Genomic DNA, 22,846 nt, shown 5'->3' on the forward strand with positions numbered 1-22,846 from the left:
ACTTAATGTATTTTGTCAGCTCCATAGTACTGCTTTACCCTAAACACCCCCTAAAATGTGTTTAAATGTTATTTGTGTGCTTAAATTCATGCACAGTGCCAGAGGCTTTTGGAACCCTCCCTCCCCCCCTAACCGCTAAGTCAACCGATGCCAATTCTGCTGACTTTGCCAAACCCATACACACTATACTTACCTCTTTTGTGCTCAGATTTATGGATGAATTCACCAAAGCATATAGTGCAAGGGCCTGCCTGAATACTTTTCAAATTATACTGTTTAAAGTTTTGTTCTCCTATTATCTTGATAGGTAATTTCAGAATGTAAAAAAGTGCTTCAATTTGTACAGTGTGTATTCACATTTTTGTATTATGACACTTCTTACCTGTCCAGTGGGCTGCCCAGTGTAAGTAAGGAGGGCTGGGCCAAGGTAATTATTTATGCATTCAGCTCTCAATGAAGTGGAGATGGTTACCTGTTCAAAACATACTCCCCCCCCCCCCTAAAATTTTAAATATGGGCCATCAGAGGGGGTGAGGAATATGATAATTGTACTTTATATATTTGTCTTTAACCACTTTCAGACTTGAACATTTTGCTGGCTTAGGACCAGACCACTTTTTGCGATTCGGCACTGCGTCGCTTTAACTGACAATTGCGCCGTCCTGCGACATGGCTCCCAAACAAAATTAACATCCTTTTTTCCCACAAATAGAGCTTTGTTTTGGTGGTATTTGATCACCCCTGTGTTTTTTATTTTTTGCACTATAAACAAAAATAGAGCGACAATTTTGAAAAAAAAACACATTATTTTTTACTTTTTGTGATAATAAATATCCCCCAAAAATATATAAAAAAACATTTTTTTTCCCTCAGTTTAGGCCGATACGTATTCTTCTACATATTTTTGGTAAAAAAAAGTCGCAATAAGTGATTATTGATTGGTTTGCGCAAAAGTTATAGTGTTTACAAAATAGGGGATAGTTTTATGGCATTTTTATTAATAATTTTTTTTTTTACTAGTAATGGCGGCGATCAGCGATTTTTATTGTGACTGCGACATTATGGCGAACACATCGGACATTTTTGACACATTTTTGGGACCATTGTCATTTATACAGCAATCACTGCTATACAAATGCAGCGATTCCTGTGTAAATGACACTGGCAAATTACACCCCAAAATAGATTCTCCTACTCCTCCTGAGTATGGCGATACCACATGTGTGAGATTTTTCCACAGCGTGGCCACATACAGAGGACCAACATGCAGGGAGCACCATCAGGTGTTCTAGGGACATAGCTAGTCAAATTAGATTTGAAACTTATTACACTTTTGTGAGGAACTGTAGTGGCATGGATGAGCATGAATGGGGGTGGATGAGCTGTGGATGGGGATGACTGAGCATGAATGAGTATGGCTGGGTACGGCTGAGTATAGATGGGATGGCGGGGTATGGCTGAGCATGATTGAGTATGGCTGAGGAAGACTGGGTATGGCTGTTTACGGCTGAGTATAGATGGGTATGGCTGGGTATGACTGGGTACAATTGAGTATGGCTGGGTACGGCTAATTATGAATGGGGGTGGATGGGATGGCTGAGCATGGATGGATGAATGGATTAGTATTGCTGAGGATGGATGGGTGAGTATGCTGAGTATGGATGGGTATGCAGGGTATGGCTGGGTATGCAGAGCATGGATTTGTATGCAGAGAATGGATGGATCTGTCACTAAGCAGCGCTGTGAACACTACACATGCAGCCCACAGCGCTGCTGCCACTGATCTCTCCCCTCGCCAACACTGGACGGAGAGGGGAGGGAGGAACCAGAAATCACGCCGGTTTGTTTACATGTGATCGCTCCGTCATTTGTGTGCATCAGCCCCCCTAATACTTACCTGAGCCCCCTTCTCTGTCTATGAGTGTCTCGGCCATCCGAGACTCTCCCTCCTGATTGGCTGAGACACAGCAGCAGCATCATTTGCTCCCGCTGCTGTCAAAGTCAGTCAGCCAATCAGGAGTGAGAAGGGACGGGGTCGGGCTGCAGCTCTGTGTCTGAATGGATTCACAGAGCTGCAGCTCGGCTGCCCCCATAGTAAGCGGCTTGCTGTGGGGGTACTCATCAGGAGGAAGGTGCCAGGAGTACAGAAGAGGGACCCGAGTAGAGGAGGAACCAGGCTGCCCTGTGCAAATCCACTGAGGTAAGTATAACATGTTTATTATTTTTATAAAAAAAAAAAAAAAGGACTTTACAATCACTTTAAAGAGGAAGTAAACCCTGATGAGTTTACTTCCTCTTCCATTCCCTGCAAAAGTAAAGCATAATGGACTACTATGCATCGCATAGTAGTCCATTATGTGTCACTTACCTGACACAGGAGCCAGCGAAGTCACCGCTGTCCCCTGTAGTCCGGTGCATCCATCTTCTCGGTGGGTCTCGCTGCTCCACCGCTGTCCTTCGGCGAAGCCGCAATGACGTCACTCCCGCGCATGCGCGCGGGAGCCGCCACTCGCAGCATATTGCCGTTGACCGCGGCGCGCTCAGTGCGCCTGCGCGCCGCTGTCTATGGCGCATGCGCCGCAGACAGCGGTGCCTGTCTTTCGGCAAGTATCTCCTAAACCGTGTACCTACAGGTAAGCCTTAATCTAGGCTTACCTGTAGGTCAAAGTTGGTTGTAAGGGTTTACAACCACTTTAAAAGGCTAAAGGTTTTTTAAGAATGCATGAAGGTAAAAACCTTCAGTATGCAGCCCCCACCCATAGCCTCGCCTAATAGTTACCAGAACCCCATTGTGATCAAGCAATGTGCACAAGAGCTGGTGCAGCTGGATCCTAATTGGCTAAGAGAGCGATTGGCTCACAGCCATTAGGGAGGAGCGTGGGAGTGGGGCCAAGCCCCGTTCTGCGTGACTTATGGACACAGAGTGGGCTTAGGAGAGAGCATACACACACACACACACACACACACACACACGAGTGCCCCCCATAGCAAGTGGCTTGTTATTGGGGCACTCAGAGAAAAGTAGGAGCCCAGTGTGTGAACCGAGAAAAGGAAGATTGGCACTGCTCTGTGCAAAACCATTGCACAGAGCAGATAAGCACAATATAACGTTTTATTTTTAACCAGTTGAGATCCGCGCTATAGCCAAATGACGGCTACAGCGCGGACCTCCTTTGCCGGGACTACGGGCGCGCGCGGCACGCTCTGTGATCGGCGAGTCTATGAGACTCGCCTGATCACGGATGCGAGCAAGGGGTCGATCCCGACCCCTTACCATGTGATCAGCTGTCAGCCAATGACCGCTGATCATGTGATACAACGGAGCCGGTAATCGGCTATTAAAAAAAAGAGCCGATCACCGGCGGCCGTGATCGGGACATCAGTCCCGATCACGGCCAGCCCTGCCAGTGCCCACCTGCCCCCTGCCAGTGCCACCTCATCAATAAAGTGCCCCCCGTCAGTGCCACCCAGCAGTGCCCACAGTGCCACCCAGCAGTGCCCACAATCTGCCTCAACAACGGTGCTGCACCCCAGTGCCACATATCCGTGCCCATCAGTGTCATCTACCAGTGCCCATCAGTGCCACCTATCAGAGCCCATCTATCAGTGGTACCTCTCAGTGCCCCCCACCCGTGCCATCTTATCTGTGCCCATCAGTGCCGCCTTATCTGTGCCCATCAGTACTACCTTATCTTTGCCTATCGGTGCCACCTTATCTGTGCCTATTGGTGCCACCTTAACTATGCCTATCAGTGCCCACCAGTGCAGCCTATCAGTGCCGCCTCATCAGCGCACTTCAATGAAGGAGAAAAATTACCTGTTTGCTAAATTTTATAACAAACTATTAAACATGATTTTTTATTTTTATTTTATTTTGCATCTTTTTTTGTTTGTTTAGCAAAAAATAAAACTCCCAGCTGTAATTAAATACCACCAAAAGAAAGCTCTATTTGTGGGAAAAAAATGATAAAAATTTCATTTGGGTACAGTATTGTATGGCCGCGCAATTGTCATTCAAAATGCATCAGCGCTGAAAGCTGAAAATTGGTCTGGGCAGGAGGGGGGTTTAAGTGCCCAGTAAGCAAGTGGTTAAACAACTTGCCAAGCAGCCACCGTCATTATACTGCGGCAGGTCGGCATGATCCCGCAAACCGTTATAGCTGTACGTAAGCTCCTTTAAGCAGGATAGCAAGCGTGGGCATGCCACTGTGGGGGTGCCAATGTGCGGGGCCGGCAATCGCGGGCACAAGAGCCAGAACAGGGACATGTGTGTAAACACACAATCTCTGCTCTGTCTCAGCCTTAGAAAAGGCCGCGGCTTCAGCCTAGTTCCGAAGCAGCGGCCATCTTGGTGCACCCGTCGGCATTTACAATGTGATCGCTTTGTCAAATGACGGAGTGATCACTTGTAAACAAACCGGCGCCATGATGACGCCGGTTTCTCTCCCCTCTGTGTACAGATCTGTACAGTGGAGGGGAGAAATCGGATGGCAGCAGCACTGTGGGCTGCATCTGTAGAGCCCACAGCGCTGCTCTGTGACAAGTGCAGTCACAGCCATCCCTCAATACTCTGCCATACCCAGCCATACTCGGCGATACCCAGCCATGCTCAGCCAGTATTACAGTGGGGACTATATGGTGGTGGAATTTTCACAGGTTTTTGAAAATTCAATTATTATTTGCTGATCCGAAAAATGATCCGACCTGTGACTCTGATCTGAGGAACGATCCGATCTGTGAGTTTTTTGATCCGTTGCACCCCTAATATATATATATATATATATATATATATATATATATATATATATATATATATATATATATATATATATATATATATATATATATATATATATATATATACACATACATATATTTTTTAATAAAAATGACATAAATCTTTCCCCTATTTTATAGACGCTATAACTTTTGTGCAAACCAATCAATATACGCTTATTGTGATTTTTATTACCAAAAATATGTAGAGGAACACATATATCAGCCTAAACTGAGGAAAGAAAAATAGCTTTTTTTTTTTTAAATAAAAAATTGGGGATACTTATAGCAAACAGTAAAAAATATTGTTGTTTTTTTTTTTCAAAATTGTCGCAAAAAAATTAAAACTGCAGATGATCAAATACCAAAAAAATGTTAATCTCTATTTGTGGAGGGGGGGGGGGGGAATGTCTATTTTGTTTGGGTACAGCATTGCACGACCGCACAATTGTCAGTTAAATGAACAAGCTGAAATCAGAAACCCATTGGTTACTATGCCCCCCCCCCCCCCCCCCCGTGTCAGCAGGGACTATTTACATTGCAGGCATTCTGAACTAAACAAAATAAATTTTATATTTTTCAGTGAAGTGCTGGCGTTATTCTTGCTTTGGGATCAGTAAGTGAAAGCATTATTAGGTATAGTGTGGGAATGTAAAAGAATTACAAAATGATTTGTGCTCAAAGGACACATGAAAATATTTTTTATACCCTGTGCTTTGGGCACCAAAGTCATATGCCCTGGCACGTGACTTCTGACAGGAAGTAGAAGGTCACATATCTTTGATAGTTCCTCCTTAAAAGTGAAAAGACAACACAAGATTCAACAAAAAGATTTAATTTATTATCTTCAGTCTTTAACATATTAAAAAAATCTACAACTTACATATACTTTGTGTAAATTAGACAGTGAAGCAATACAATTATGTTAAGAACATGGGATGAGAGCAGTTTAATAAAATTTCACCTTTTTTTGGGGGGGAAAAAAGTGAAGTTCTCTATGCAAAGAACATTAACCCCCTGTTATCTTTGAGTGATAAGCTTACTGAAAAAATCTTCTGTATCCAACACACTCCTGGATATGGTGGACGCCTGATCCCTTGTTGCACTCTGTGGATCAATATAGGTCACAGTAGAGAGGGCTGGTGGAGGGAACCACATTGCACTGCAGGGGACCAGACAAACCCAGAAATGTGAGTTCAACAGCACAGAAGGGGCGAGTAGTTTTTTCATTTTATTTTTTACTATTTTATAATAAATAGCAACAAGGTTGCCTTAAAGAATAAGTTCACAGGCTGAAAACTCTAGGGCTTGTCTGCAGGAGCCCAACACTGCACCCACGATCCACTGATCACGGGTTGCAATGCTTTATAGCAGGGTTGTCCAAACTTTTTTCAAAGAGGGCCAGATTTGATAAAGTGAACATGCGTGAGGGCTTACCATTTTGCCTGAGATTCTTTGAACCATTAAAATTCGGTCTAAGTGTGTTCGTTCGAGCACTAATACACTGCCCAGTGCGGGGAAGAGATGAGCTCGGACGTGTTATTTGTATATATGTTTTGTGGCCCCAACAAATCCCAGAGCACCATTCAGGACTAAGGATGAGCTTGCATGTGCTATTTGGATATACCGTATTGACCAGCGTATAACACACACCTTCACTTTAAGAGGGAAGTTTCAGGAAAAAAAACATAAAATTTCAAGAAAGAACTGTGAAGCAAAATAAGGGTCAGTGCCCATCAATGCAGCCTAATCAGTGCCCATCCAGGGGCCACATTAAACTGGAATGCGGGCTGGGATTTGGACATGCCTGCTTTATAGGCTCCTGTGGGGGGTGGTAAAAATAAATGCACTTTTTTCTGCAAAAATGTGTGCGTTTAATATTTTCCCAAAATTCAAACTTAGCCTTTAATATGAATTCCTTTAAGAAAAAAATAATATTCGTTTTTACATACACTAAGGGGTTGAGTTACTAAAAGGCAAAAACTATATACTGTGCACTTCTCTTGCACCAGAGCTTAATAAATGAGACTTACTCAATTACATGCAAGGAAAATAAAACACAAACATTTTTGCTTGCATGTGATTGAATGTAAGAAAATCAGCAGAGCTTCCCCTCAGATCTAGACAAAGTGAACAAGTACATTTGCCTTTAGTAAATCAACCTCTATGGCTTTTCTTAAGACCTGCTGTTTGGTAAACTGCTTAAAAACCTACCCTACTTAAAAACTGACCCTGTGCCTAGATCATGCACACTAAAGTGTCTTCACATTCTAAACAAGCACTCATTCATCTCTCTATCTATAAGCATTGTGTAAAAATTCAATTTCAAAATTCAAAACAGGAGAGCTGAAATTTTAGCAGATCCTGGCATCCTCCCAGCAATTTAATGGAAACAACCAGCAGCAGTTGGAAACCAACTGAAAACCAGTTTCTAATGATCCATAAGAACAAATATCATCACATTAAAAGCATCTAGAAAGGTCAGCTATTTTAACAATATGCAAATCGTTTATTGTCCATAGTCTGGGCAGAGGTGCACTTTAAAGCAGGCTTGGCATGTATTTTCTGAGTATAAGCTAAAGCCTTCAGCTAAATATATCTTTGGGTACAACCGCCATCTTACCAGGCAAATCTCATGGGAACAGTGGGGCTGAGAATACTTTAAATTCTCACTTATATTAAGCCAACTAATTTGTAGTAGCAAAAACGTTTTATTTCACTCACACAGCACCTGAATAATTTACATCTGTTTGAATGTGTTGTATTTAGAGGGTACTTGGCTCTGCTCATAACTATAGCCTTTGGATGGACTAACCCTACAATAAGGCTGATCTTTATTTAATTTCTGCAGATATAAAAAAAAAAAAAAAAAAAAAGGTTACCTGAAAGATTCAAAGCTCTTGCAGCTCAAATTTGATCATTTAAAGCAGATATAGGGGTTGATTTGTTAAAGGCAAACAGACTGTGTACTTTTGCAGTTGCACTCATTTTCCCCAAAGCTTAGTGATTGTAGTGAAAATGCACTTTGTAGAAAATACCCAATCAGGTGCAAGTAAAAAAGCAGCATTTTTGCTTGCACATGATTGGATGATGGAAATCAGCAGAACCTGGCAACATTCACTTACCTCTGGGGAAGGTGTACAATGTGCACAGCTCTCTTTGCTTTTAATAAACCAACCCAGTTGAAAATATCTAAATGGAGTGTCACATTTGGAATCAAAAAAAAAAAAAAGAGAAAAGAAAAGCTGCATTGGCCTCTGTCATCCAATTCGAATATAGGAGGGTTGATTTTGCTCATTTTCCTTACTATAAATAGTCCACTACCAGTTATTTGGCTAAAAGTCCATTTATTTATTTATTTATTTATTTATTTTTTAAAGAGGAAGCTGTTCCGATTGCCTAGGTAAATGATTGTGTGTTGCTCTCAAAACTAATACGATGCCCAGATTTCACACAATTTACATGTTTTGTCTTTGATGTTATGAATCTGCCAACAACATGTAAGGTGCATAAATATCTTTTAACTAAAAAGAACTGCAGGCAGGTACACAGAAAACACTGCTCACTATCAAACTATGTTTCTCTCTGCTGACTTGGGTTTATTACCTAGAAGCCCAGGGGTCAATGAAGATATGAGAAGCACCATGGTGTCTTGGGGATATATGCTCAAAAGATACTTACATGTCTAATGGAGTGTGAAAATGTACAGCAGTCATAATGTTGTCTAAGGCCTCGTTCACAAAGGCATACTAAAGCGTATGCCCATAGAGGAACATGTTTAACCTCTCAGGGAAGAGCAAGAGTTCAGTAAATGTGCTGGGCTGTGTGTATAAATACACTCAAATCCGTGCTCAATAACCAATGATAGATGCTGGAAAGTAATATATGCAATTATGTAAATAATAAAGTATCAAATATAATAACATGCAGTGGTTAGTGGTAGATAAAGTCCATCAAAACACAAATAAAGCATCCCCCATGTGGCTTGACTCTTTATGTGAATGACATCCGATGGAAAAAAATTCTGCAATCCAATATAAGCTGCTCCAACAACTACTTTACCACCTCACCTAACTCCTCCCCTATTAGGTGTATCCTCACCTTGAAGCGCGTGACTCCTCACTTAAGTCGGGTCAAAAAACGCTTGTGAGCCTCTCCAGGTTTCAGTAAAGTGGATCTAGATCTGCTGACTCCTGCGCTCTCTCTTATGACAATCTCCCTGTCAATGGACAGCATACAAGTGCGTGTGGGTGTAAGAGAACTCCAAAAAAGCATCAGATTCAAAAACATTTGCATAGCTTTTGACAAGTTTTGGCCTTTTAGCTTCAGCTACAATCCACAAGTTTTGAATACACATCTGACAGCACACCTGCCAAGAAAGAAATGTGTATGCTTCCCTTGCTGACTATTTTTGTGAAAATGTTTGTTGCTCGACTGTCATTGGAATCCTCCAATTGTAACTTTTAATTACTGTCTGGGAGCAAGACTGCAGATCAGGAATTATTAAAGTTGAGCTTTAGTCAGAAAGTTAAAGTGGTTGTAAACCTCAGACATGAAATACGAACAAAGCTTAGCCCTCAATAGTGTGTACTTGTCTTACTTAAAGTGGTAGTAAACTCTCAGTTTCTATTTTTACCTACAGGTAAACTTATAATAAGGCTTGCCTGTAGATAAAATTAATATCTCCTGAACATGCACCGTTTAGGAGAGATTGAAGCAAGCAGCAGCCGCCAGAGACGTCACTGACGCATGCGCTCTGAAGGAACTGCATACCTGTGCTGTTCCTTCAGAACTGTGTGCAGTGGCTAATGAATGGGAGTGATGTAATCGCGGCTCGGCCAGTCAGACAGTCGGAGCTTGCAAGCCCAGAAGAAAGACTTGGTAAAGATGAAAGCCCTGTGAGCAGTGACAGCGCACCGCTGGAGGTCTTCGTTTTAGGGTATTTCATAATATGCTAGTATGTGGTTGCTCAGCGTAACATCATCTTTTATATTTTAACTAAATATTTGGTATTATATAGTGTCTGTGTGTAAAAATGCATTAAAGTGTATTTTTTCCAAATAAATTGCATTTAAAAAACTGCTGGGCAAAATTACAACACCTACTATTTTATTCTCTAGGGTCTCTGCCAACAAAAAATAAATAAATATATATAGCTGCATGTAAAAGAAGGTATACATGCTATACTAAGTGCCTGTATAATGTAGAGTCAATGAGACCATGTACGAAGCACTATGTCAGAAGTTTCCTGTATGATGCCAGCATTAAAGAAAAGAACAGCACAGGACATTTTTCTTTTTACATAATGCCCTGATAAATACAGTCTGTTTCTGATAATACTCCCTCACAAAAACTCTGGTACAAAAAGGGAAGCCAGTTAGGCAGGCCATACACGGTGCAAATTTCATACATGGTTGTCATGTGACCTTACAAAAAAAATGGCCCACTAGTGGCCGAAAAGCTCTGGAAAAGTTCCGCTGAAGCACAGCAAAAACGACCGGCGCTTTAGTGCTGTTTTAGCGACGCTTCAATGTGAAAAGGGGTTTAAGGTTCACTGCTCTGCAAATATTGCAAAGTGGATGCCCTTTGTAGGCCGACGTCTACAAACTAACTTTAAACCATCTGCTTAAAGCTGCTTTAGTGCATTGCAAATGCTTGTTCGAAATGCTATTCTTTAGATTTTCATTTACACGCTAGAATTATATAAGAAAAAAGAAGTACAGTGCAATAAATCAATTATACATGTATATCAAAAATTCCATATAGTAAGACCGGTAAACCACAAGTCTCAGATGAGGTGAACAGATACTATCCATGTGTTTGGAAAGGAATCTGGGAGCACAAGGTAATCCCTTTGTTCACCTCATGTAATGGACCCCTGAACTAACAGGTAGTCACAAGCACAGGTCCCTCACTAGGGCAAAATAAATTGCTGGTAATCCACATCTCCAATGCCATACACCAGGAGCCCATGCCAGGACCATACAAATAAAGAAGAGATTTAAGTGCTCTCCATTAAGGTACTAAATGCATTATTAAAACAAAAGGTATTTCTACTCACATGTTGAAGCTTAAAAAAAAAAAAAAAAAAAAAACGGGCATTTAACACAGGCCAGCACAGTGTAAAATCTCAGGATGGCAGCGGGTGAGGTCATCTGAATGCAGCTCCTCCCCCATATGCGTTGCGTTCTCCAGAACTTCCTCAGCGGGGCGGAGCTACAGCGTCACCCGTTTAATCTGGAACTGCAATTTACTTTGCCCTAGTGAGGGACCTGCGCTTGTGACCACCTGTTAGTTCAGGGGACCACTAACTATAGTGAGCGAAGTGATTATTTTGAAGATGGAGGGATTGTCACTTCAGCTTTGTGCTCCCGGATTACTTTCCAAACACGTGAATACTATCAGTTTATCTCATCTGAGACTTGTGGTTCACATGTCTTACTATATGGACATTTTGATTAACATGCATGATTGATTTATTGCGCTGCACTTCTTTTTTCCTATATATTTATGGATTTATGTAAAGATCTTTAATTGTTAAGCTGGCATATTTATTTTGTTTTCAATTTGCGCTGATTGTATTTTTTTATAGTTAGAATTAAACAGTACCCGTGTGTTTAGAACCTGAGGCTTGGAACTGGAAATTGCGGCTTTATGTTACTGATGACTATGCAAGATCAAAAGAAGAATGGATTTATGAATCTTTTATAGATTAGTAAAACATTATTTTTTTTATTTTTTTGTAAAAAAGGCACACATTTTCAAAAGAACTTGATAATAGTGTCTTCAGTACCCTTTAAAAGATCAGTGCTATCAATAACTTTCCGCTTCAAAAATCTGATTACAATCTCATAATCATCCTATGCCACATGAAAAGTGGCATCAATTCTGAAAATGTACTTCTCAATTGTTCTTAATACTGTACACAGAATAAAGATTTCAGTATTCTATACAAATGGAGAAAGGCAGCTGGATTCTAAATGTTTGCAGTGAGCAACACGTTTTCTTTTTCTCCAGTTTTATAGAATGTGACTTATTTTTCTACATAATAAATGTTGGTTATGCATTTGTATTACTTTAATCTTCACATGCATTATAACGGAGGTGCATTAAAATATATTAAAAAGTTATTTAGACATTATTACAATGTAATTGAGATAAAAGTAGAAGTAAACTAGCTGTCCAAGTATAATCATATTTATAGGAAATAAAATCTAATTGGCTTGTCATACGCTGCCAGAATGCTTTCACAGATCGGCTCTTTTGATGAAATTAGAGGTCCAGTGCAGTTTGCTCCTAATATATGATAAGCATACAGTACATATTGATATCATTATTCTTCATACTAAGGACAGAGGTATAAATAAACTGTACTTCATATCCACAGAACAATTATCAGGTATGTTTGCTGCTATTATACGTTTCATTTTTCACATAAGTAAAGCAACATTTTTTTTAAATTAATACTGAGTAGTTTCACTTGTGTTACCTGAGAATGACCACAGCATTGTGTTACCATAACATTTTAAAATATTCTATTTTACAATAATAAAGTGAATTTTCCCAGATAGAGTTTATATGCAAAACAGCAATTCCGTGTCAAATGTCTACTTGCAACTGATCAGATTTAAATTTCTTGGAAAAAGAAAAAATTAAAACATTGGGACGCCAAAGCTGAAAAATGTTATTGCTAATTACTACCTTACTGCACAATCTATCTTTTTCTATATTAGTTTATGACTATAACCAAAACTTGGATTATACAGGCCAATGAATTGAGCATTGGTGTTGCTACAGGGCTAACTACAACCCAATCACTACTACTACTACTACTACTACTACATCTTGCCAGCTGTAACATGCAATTTTTAGATCAGGACAAGCCAAACCATCAATTCCTCAATAACATGCTAGAAATTAGCATCACTTGGGTCCTTTACAACATACTCTTTGTAAACAATTGAACCATGCAAATACTATGCTAGGACCCACACTTGCATTCGCAAATAACTATGTGAGTTGTGTATGACAGCACTGCATTCCAAGAAGCTTTGACTCATGCAGTTGTAATGGGTGTGCAAGGGACATAAGCTATTAATGTGTGATGGGGGGGGGGGGGGGGGGTGTATGGCAAAATAGAGCTACAGGCCATTACACCAAAAGCACATGGATTCATAGCCATCTACAATATGAGAACACAGACTTTAAATTAGTACTGTATTAAGTCTAGGGTCATAAGCGGTCACAGTAGCATTGTTAGGTCACTGTAATGCATTATTGGCATAGTGATGTTCAAACTACAAAAGATGCAGACACAAAGCAAATTAAAATTACACAATGTCAGATTAGCAAACACTATGTTATGTAGTTTTAACTACGTGGTAAATGACAACCAGCCGACCTGCATACATACCCTAAATTAAAGTGAAATAGGCACACAGAATGTAAAGAGCATGTCAAATATTGGAATGCGAGTCAAACAGAATGATTCCCTTTAGTACACCCACCTATGAGAAACAAAGGAACGTCAATGTGAAGGCACAAATACAAAATATGCTGAGAATTTAAATTATTTAAGTTACAAGATTGACATGTTGAATTTGAACACGGAATAACTGTTCTGCATTTTTAGGCCTACTTATTTCACTCTTTTTTCTCTAATGTCTTGTTCACCTCTCGGAAGTTGATGTTAAACTCTTTAAACATCTGGATTAATATAACCCCAGTGGATACAGTAATAAAGCCACATAGTATGGCTAAAAAGTCCACTGCACCTACTTTAGTCCACTCCTGAAAGAGGATGGCTGTTGCCAGCAGGACTAATGTTGTGAAAGTCACATAATAGATGGCACTAAATATGCAAGAGTCAAAGTCTTCCAGTGCTTTGTTTATGTAGCGAAACTGAATGAGGATGCTACATCCCAATACTGCTATGAGGCACAAGAAAAGGTGTCTTGCCCCTGGGCTGCTTGAATCACTGGTAAAGGCATCTTGTGCAACCAGGCCAATGCCCTTAGTGCATGGAACAGTGAACGTGCCGAGCAGTGAACATATCCCAATGTAAACCATAATATTTTTCTTCCCATAAACTGGTGAAAGCCAAAATATCAGCAAAGTCAGCATCAGGAGAACAACACAGAGGTAGCTCAGAAATACTGAAACAGAAGGAGAAAACAAAGGTTATAAATTTCTTTGTAATAGTTTTGTTCACTGTTATTTCACATGTAAATTCATTCATGTTTAAGTTATGTCAAAATACTGCTTTTTTAGACTTAGCTTACATCACCTAGATGTTCTCCACAGGTATATTCAGAAGAACCATAAAGAACAGTGCTCTGGTGAGTGACTTCACAAAAGCATTATGGACGCTGCATTTCATATGTTATTTACAAATTGTAAAGCACACAAATGTATATTTCAAACAGAGAGAGATCCACTGACTTTATTGCATGCAGGGCAATTTTCTTTTTTTTTGTGCAAACTAGTTAACGTACACCAAATAGTTTTTGCCTTTTAAACATCTGTTGAAGAGAGCAGAAAATGGAAGCCTTTAAATAATGTTTTCACTTCTGCAGCCCATTTGGGATAAGTGCATGTCAAATCTGGCAGACTGGCTGTACAAAAGTTAATTGATCAATCAACTTGGGCACTTTAAGCCTGCCCATACATGGTTCGAATCTCGGCCAGTTTCTGCTGAACCATCTGAGACTTGAACCATCCATGGCCGGTTTTAGTTTGGATTTGATTTGGTCACAGCTGTACTAGTGGTGAGCCACTGGGGCACCAAATAATCTGTGGGCTGCTACCATATGCAGAGGAACCTCAGGAAGTGAATTAAATGTTTGGAGTCTAAAAATCGGAGCACCACGCTAAAATTTTAGAATCCAAAGAAGTGGGGTTTTATTACAAACTTAGATTGAATAAATGATGCAGCACATTTCAGGGGCCACACAGCTCTTCATCAGGGTTATTAAAAACATGTAATTAGACTTAATTAAAAGAAAAATACAACAAACTTTTTGCTTTTCAGCCTATGCATAAAACCCTAATCTAAACATAAAGCTTTTCTTAATGTTACAATGTAGCCCAAGGAAGCTGCATGACCCCCCCCCCCCCCATCCAAATGCATTGTAAATTTCATTCAATAAAAGTAAACCCACTTTTTTGGGCTCTACAATATTAGTGGAACTTCCCCTCAACCTTTGTCCTTTACACAACTATTAGCAGGACAGGAATGTGTACAAAGCATAGACAGTGATGACAACTAGACAAAAAGGTTTTGCCAATTCCCCTACTCTATTCAAAATTTACAATAATACATTGTGTATGAGGTTATTTAGCATATCTGTACTAAAGCTATATATAGTATGCTAGGAAACTAAAAATAGAAACCTAAAAAGGGTAAGATTAGGAAAAAAAACAAAACAAAAAAAAAAAAACACATTCAATGGAAGTAACGTATGCAAGTGCTAGGAGAGGGAATCTGTGCGTCACCACTGCATTCTCAAAGTACTGACTTTCCTGTCCCAGGTTCATTACATTAGGTTACATAGTATGAGCATACAATATAGCTAAACAAGGTTCTCGGCAAAATAACAGGTTCTTTCCTTGGACTTTTGACACCGTTACTTGAAAGCAGGAAGCTTTTTCAATCTATTTGTGGCTCTTTTGCTTTGACTCATCCACATAAGAATCAGGTATGTCAGTTTGCTTTACATCTTCTAAATGCTGTATGACTGTCCAGTGCTAAGCCAGAAAGTGCTAAGACAAGGCTATTATTAGTGGTTATTTATATATAATTATTCTTACTCTTATTAACCCTTAAGCCGCGTACACACGGGCGGATTGTATAGCCTACTTAGTCCGTCATACAATCCGACGGACAGTCCGTCATACTTTCGAATGAACGGACTTGACCACACACAGATGCACAAACAGTCCGTTGAAAGCTTGCGCGATGACGTGTACAGCACGTACGACGGGACTAGAAATAGGAAGTCCAATACACAGCAATGCAACCTTCCGCCGTGTAAATCCTTTCTGAGCATGCGCCATTTTTAGTCCGTCCAACTAGCCTACTGACGGGCGGATTGTCCGCTGAAACCAAAGTATGACGGACAGTATTACGGAAATTCCGAAATACTTAGTACGCCAGACTGCACGCTGAAAAAGTCCGCTGAAGCCCACACACGAGCGGACTGTCCGCTGAAATGTGTTTCGGCGGACTAAGTAGGCCATACAATCCGCCCGTGTGTACGCGGCTTTACTTTTAGAAGTCATTACTCCTAATAATCCTCATTAAAAGTATTCTCATTACATTCAAAGTTATGGACACATCTAGTGTACATCTGCAGTAGACACAGAAGCCAAATTAAGGAAAATGGCATGCATTTAAGTCCAATAAAAGATTTTATGTTGAAGCACTATAGACTTGAACAGAGATGCCAGGAAACACATGAATCAAGTACGTTTCACTTTTTTTAGGCCTTTTCCATGCATTGTAACAGATGGCCTCTCCAAGTGCTTTCCATTGGCTAAAATATACATGACTGAACCTGAACACACATGTAAAATTCTTGAAATGCACTTCAAGAAAGCCCATAGAAATAGGCATTCAAATACCTAAAAGTTGTTATGCTCAGGTGAATGCAGCCCCAATGTCAGCTGATGATGGCATAGTTTAGTTATAACCCACTTGTGATCCGGCTCTATTGTACTGAATTTTCAGGCAACAACCATTACAATTTATCTATCAGATGTGATAGTCATAGCAAATGGTTATACCTGGGTTGGACAGCTTCTCTTCAAACTCAGCTCGAGATGTAATATTTCCAGACTTAGGAGAGTGAATAATTAGAATGACGGAGCCCACACAGCTGAGCAGACATCCTAGTTTACCCAAGAAGTTGAGCCTTTCTTTTAGTACATATGAAGCCAAGAGAGACCTATGAAATAGAAAACAAAATTAAACAGTACATCACAGATATCAGAAAGTAAAGGAAAAATCTGCAAGGAATATGTTGGCTGCTTGTTCTTGACACTCTTTTTAGGCTGGGTTCACACTGATGTGAACTTCTCCACATCGTGTGCCTGGCTCTCAATGGAGCAGTTCACACAGCTCTGGGGCGGCCGCGGTCCACACTGGTAAAGGGTCCTGTGTGTCTTCTGGTTCATTTCAGCCAAAGATTTGGACCTGATTCGCCCCTGAAACAGAGAAGAGGGACACACCGGACCCCCTGCTGTAAGCCGCGGCCGCAGCTAAAGGACAAAAGGAATATTGCTGCCTATGGAAGGTTGGGACAAACAGAAAAATAGGTGTTGTACCTCTACCCAGCATGCCTCAATTTTCTCAGCAGGCAGTACACAGGGCCAATTAACAGAGGGGAGGGACTAGTGTCCTTCAACGAACTTTAAGAAGAATAGTTTACAGTAAGTACAAAAGTCTTATTTTCTTTATCATTCAATAAAGTAGTTCTAAGAGTAAAACATTTTTTAGTGTAATGCTTTCCCTGTATTAAAGTAAAATGTTTCCATTTGCTGTGCCTGAGCCCTGTATTGATCCAGCACTGTGCCCATCTGCTGGTTGTCTCTCCTCTCTCTTACAGACTTGCCTGAGAGCAGCAGGAGCCATGGATGTGCTACTCTGCATCCTATAAATGCAAGGTAGCACATCCTGCAACCAGGTTAGAAACAACCCCTTGTAAAAAACTGAGTCGTCTGCAGGTGGCCTAACAACAGTCACTACAGGAGTACACTGTGAACACCCTGAATCCAAATTAGAGATGTTAAAAGGGGCCTTGGGTATACTTTGAGTTGAAGGCCTAGAAGGGTCAGAACTAGACTCTGCCAGGGACAGCTCCAGTGATAGAACACTTAATGCCTCCACAAGCAGACAGCTCCAGTAATTGGGAACAGGCAAACAGTTTTAAGTGGAGACGGGGTCTTGCCCTCACCTGATGGAGTAGATAAAGCCTTTGATGAGGATTACCTTAAGCCAATAGAGATTTCATGTTCTATATGATAGATTTAAAAGGCTCCCAACACTTCAACAGAAAGGTATCTTCCAGTGCTTAAGCTTGACTGGCCCCTTTTTACTGAGTCTTTAGTCACAGGGTCACACTTGAGGCTGTGCCATGGCACTGGACACAGAAAGAGCTCTAACACAGTACACAAAGATCTGGAACGCACCGCAATGCCCAAAGGTCATGTTCCAGGATAGCCCAGAAATCTTCCAGTCTAGTCACAGTCTGCAAGGCTGTTGCTGAGAACACACCAACCCAGACAGCTACTATGTGGAGACTAGAGATAGGCTCGGGCATGTTCGAAATCCCACCAGGAAGTAGACACTGCACACGGCTAATCACAGGCAATGAGACATTTTCCAATCTGTGCAGCTGCGAACCGGGAAATGTCTCACTGCTTGTGATTAGCCATGTGCAGTGTTGGCTTCCTGGCGGGAATGGGTACGCAAGATTTTAAACACGTCCGAGCCCATCTCTAATGGAGACCAGCTCAAACAGCAATGTGGAAATCTTGATTGAAGCGCCAGAGGAAAAAAATATCAGTGGTGTACTGAGGTTAAACAAGAGTAAATAGAAAAGGAAGAAGGCAAGGAAAATTTTAGCTACAACCTCCTGGGACATTAGCAAACTGAGGCATGCTAGGTATAGGAGTTATATGGGGGCTGGCGTAAAACTTATTTTTCTTTTTGTCAGTGTCCCAACCTCCTGTAGGCAGCAGTATTATTGACTTACAGAATGGCTTAAATTTCTGTTTTCCTCAATGGACGATAAAGGAACTAGCACTAACATAAAATAAAGTCAGCAAGGACATCCTACATTTTTGTCACAGTTCAGTTTAAGCTCAGTGTATATTACCAGAACCAGTCCATTCCAAAGGCCCATATGGACAAAAAAAAAAAAAATGCATTAAAAAAAATGCATTCAAAAGGAATCTGTTCGTTAATATACAGCTTTCAAAAGTCCATTATGATAGTTCATGCAAAAATATCCAGGGACAAGCACAAAAAAATAGGATTTTTAAAAAAGCTTACCTGTAAAATCCTTTTCTTTGATGTACATCAGAGGACACAGAGCCACAGTAATTACTATGTGGGTTATATCGGAGCGACAGGTGCTGGGCACTGGCACTCCCCTAAGGTGTGTACTCCCCTATATAACCCCTCCCATTACTGGGAGTCCTCAGTTTTGTAGCCAAACAATACAAGTGTATACCAAAGAAGGGGGGGGGGACCCCTGTGTCCCCTCATGTACATCAAAGAAAAGGATTTTACAGGTAAGCTGTTTTAAAAAATCCTATTTCTTACATCAGGGGACACAGAGCCACAGTAATTACTATGTGGGATGTCCCATAGCAATGGCAACTGAAGGGGGGGAGACCCAACAAAAAAAGAAAGGAAGTCAGAGGTCTCATACTGCAGCCTGCAGCACACTGCGTCCAAAGGCAATATCCTCATGACCTTTAACATTGATTTGATAAAATCTGGTAAACATATGAATTGAAGACCAAATCGTGGCCTTACAGATCTGAGCCATAGAGATGATGCAGCACCCAAAAGGCACTAATCGCCCTGGTTGAGTGCGCTTTAATATGAAAAAGAGGAATTTTCTTATTTAAACCATAAGCCTGAATAATGACTTGATGAATCCACTTGGACCATCTGGCAGTACGAATAAAACATCTGTTTTACGAACCTGAGTGGTCACCTTTAAATACACTCTGACCGCTCTTACTACATCAAGGGAATGTAGTGCCTTTTCTTCCATATATCAAGGCTCTGGGAAGAAAGAAGGAAGAACAATATCTTGGTTTTAGTGACCTGTCACCACTTTTGGCAGGAATTCAGGATGAGGACGTAACACCACCTTATCCATGATCAGATATGGCTCTTTACAAGACAGAGCCGCTAGTTCTGATACTCTTCTAGCAGAAGAAATGGCAACCAGAAAGACTATCTTTCTAGTCAAAAGAACCAAGGGAATTTCACGTAAAAGGTTCAAAAGGCTGTTTCTGCTAAGCAGACAAGACCAAATTCAAATCCCAAGGATTTAGAGGTGCATTGATAGAGGGATTGATCCATATTACCCCCTGAACAAAGCTATGCACCAAAGAGTGAGAAGCCAAAGACCGTTGAAAGAATATTGACAAGGCCGAGATCTGGCCCTTGATAGTATTCAAGGCTAGATTCATTTCTAATCCCATTTTCAGGAAATCAAGGATCCTACCTATGACATATTTCCTGGGGTGCCAACCCCTGGATCCACACCAGGAAACATATGCCTTCCAGATTCTATAGTAGATGACCCTGGAAGCCGGCTTCCTGGCATTATTCAAGGTAGATATTACCGAAGGAGACAACCCACGATCCTTTAAAATGCAATTTTCCCTTTTGAAGGTTGCTGGATATCAACCACCAATTTAGGCTCTGACGCACGTCGGGAGAAAGACGAATTGGGAAATCTAAGGCCTGAACCTTCTTGTTCCAGGCCAACAAGATTGTTTTTTGTAGCCATCTTGAATGAAACTGCGCGTAAGGGACGGCCTCGAAGGAGGCCACCATTTTTCCCAATAGTCTCATGCACAACCGAATGGAAGGCTTTTTCTTTGCCTTGATGAGTTGAATTAGTTCTACAATGGAACTGATTCTTTTCTGGGGTAGAAATACCTTTTTCTGCATGGTATCTATGACCAGACCCAGGTACTGTAATCTCCTTGATGGTTTTAAAGGAGGATTTTTCTAGGTTGAGAATCCAGCCTAGAGATTCCAGGTAGTTTACCGTTGTGACCAGACTGTGGTTTTGCCCTGAAACAGAATGATCTATTAAAAACAGATCGTCTAAGTAGGCTAGGACCGTTATGCACTGAGCCCTTAATCTGGCTAACTGAGAATTTTTGAGAACACCCGTGGTAATGTGGCTAGACCGAATGGCAGGGCCACAAATTGAAAATTATGATTTTGTACTTTGAAGCGCAGAAATTTCTGGTGAGTGGGAGATATTGTCACGTTGAGATATGCATCTTTGATATCGATTGAAGCCAAAAATTCCCCTCCTTGGAGGATGGCTACAACCGACTGGATTGGCTCCATGCGAAAGGATCGGATGTTCAAGTGGCGGTTCAGATCTCTGAGATCTAGAATAGGTCTTACTTCCCAGTTTGGCTTTGGAACCGTAAAGAGGTTTGAATAAAAACCAGTGCCTTGTTCCTCTAAGGCAACTTCTGATATCACTGAAATGGATAATAGATGATCCAGTGCTAGAAGGAGAGCCTACTTCTCTGGATCTTTGGGAACATCTGACCTTAGAAACCGAGGAGACAGAAACTCTCGGAACTCTAGTTTGTAACCTAGGAAAACGGCAGAAGCCACCCATCTATCTTGACATTGTTCCTGCCAGATCCTTGAGAATTGCTGGAGCCTTCCCCTCACCTGAGTGAGCGGGGGTGCCCCTTCATAAGGAGGCTTTAGCACTCTGTTTTGTGGGCTTGCTGCCCCAAGATTTCTTCTGATCTTGGTGCTGCGTTTGGGTTTTACCCCTTGAACCTGACGCTTGAGGCCGTCGAGACTGCCTAGAGGCTGATGTCCCTGGTACAGGAGAAGAAGCCTGCTTAAAATGAGAAAGGTCTGAATTTCTTCTTTACTGGTAAAAGAGAACTTTTGCCATTAGAGATCTTTTGTAGGTATTTATCCAAATCATTTCCAAATAGCCGTTCACCATGAAAAGGGAAACTGGCTTAGCCCTTGTACACACGGTCGGAGATTCCGAGAACCAAATCCGTCGGAGTAATTCCGACGGATTAATTCCGGAAGAGGCCCGGAAGTGATGTTGCATACACACGGTTGGACTAAGTTGTTGGAAAATCCGTGATGATGTTATTTTGTTACGACGGGACTACGTTCAGGCTAGTAGCCAATAGCTTTGGTCTAGTAATTTGATCTGAGCATGCATTGCACTTTGTCCGTCGGAGTAGGCTACACATGATCGGAGTATGTCCGATAGGAGCATTTTGTTGGAAAATTTTACCGGCAAGTTGGAAAACTTGGTCCGTCGGATATTCCGACAGAAACAGTCCGATGCAGACCACACACAGTCGGAATATTAGACAAAACAGTCTGATAGGACACATTCCGTCGGAATCTCCGACCGTGTGTACAAGGGATAAGAGCTTTTTACACGGCGCTTCGGGTGACCAACTTTTCAGCCAAAGAATTCTGCGAGAATGCACTAGTCCAAGCATAAACCGTGAGATCTGAATGACAGCATCTCTCACAGCGTCTACTGTGAAACACAGTGCATCTGGTAAATCACCGCAACGTTGGGCCTGTTCATACGCCAATTGTGGCAAGAACCGGCTGCGCTGCTGAACTTACTAAAGCCATATGGTTTTTAGAAAGAAGCTCCAACTTTTTATCTGCTGGATCCTTTAACATGAGCGCATTATCAACCGGACATGTGAGATTCTTATTCACTGAGGCAATCGCAACATCAACCGCTGGAACCCCCCATTTCTTATAGAAGTCTTCTTCCATAGGCTAAAGAGTGGAGAATGCATAAGCTTCCTTAGCCATGCATGAATAGGAAAGGCATCCCCAGATGGAGGAGATTTTAATGATCCCAAATTAGAGATGGGATCATCAAGAGCCTGCGCTGCAGGCAGCAAAAAAGTTGAATGAACCAACTTAGTAAGAAAGTGCACAGGCAACCTGTCTTGTGATGTTACTCCTTCTATATTAGGATCCTCAGAAGGGGATAAACCAGTATCTTCCAAATCTTTGGGAAGATCTGCCTGATCCCCAGCGTCCTGAACCTCCAAAAGGAGGGTCTTGAGCACTAGATGGGGATCTGCTACGTTTAACCCCACTATGGAGGGATAAAATAGCAGCAATCTTCTTTTCCAAATTGGCAATGGTAGAAGACAAAACCTCTCCTGTGACATACTCAGGGGCTGAATCGTCTTGTGCGACTGCAAGCACAGTTTCCCCTGATGGCTCAATCTGACCGGCCGCAACACTCCCAGAGGAGGATGACATTCTTTTGGAAATGGTTTTAGT

At 41.3% G+C, this 22,846-nt stretch overlaps 1 protein-coding gene across 1 annotated transcript in view; it reads right to left on the minus strand.

Annotated features, from left to right (window-relative positions):
* Positions 1 to 5,595: 5,595 nt before the first annotated feature.
* Positions 5,596 to 22,846, minus strand: part of NIPA1 (NIPA magnesium transporter 1) — a 38,267-nt gene continuing 21,016 nt past the window's right edge. The window contains exons 4-5 of the mRNA XM_077482788.1: positions 16,561 to 16,721; positions 5,596 to 13,931 (exon numbers count right to left, since the gene is read on the minus strand). Coding sequence (XP_077338914.1) covers positions 13,420 to 13,931; positions 16,561 to 16,721 — 673 coding nt within the window. The 3' untranslated portion in view covers positions 5,596 to 13,419. The remainder of the gene's footprint in view (positions 13,932 to 16,560; positions 16,722 to 22,846) is intronic.

This window comes from Lithobates pipiens, unplaced genomic scaffold (genome assembly GCF_037356315.1).
Source record: "Lithobates pipiens isolate NorthernLeopardFrog02 unplaced genomic scaffold, aLitPip1_a1.2 Scaffold_16, whole genome shotgun sequence".
Classification (NCBI taxonomy): domain Eukaryota; kingdom Metazoa; phylum Chordata; class Amphibia; order Anura; family Ranidae; genus Lithobates; species Lithobates pipiens.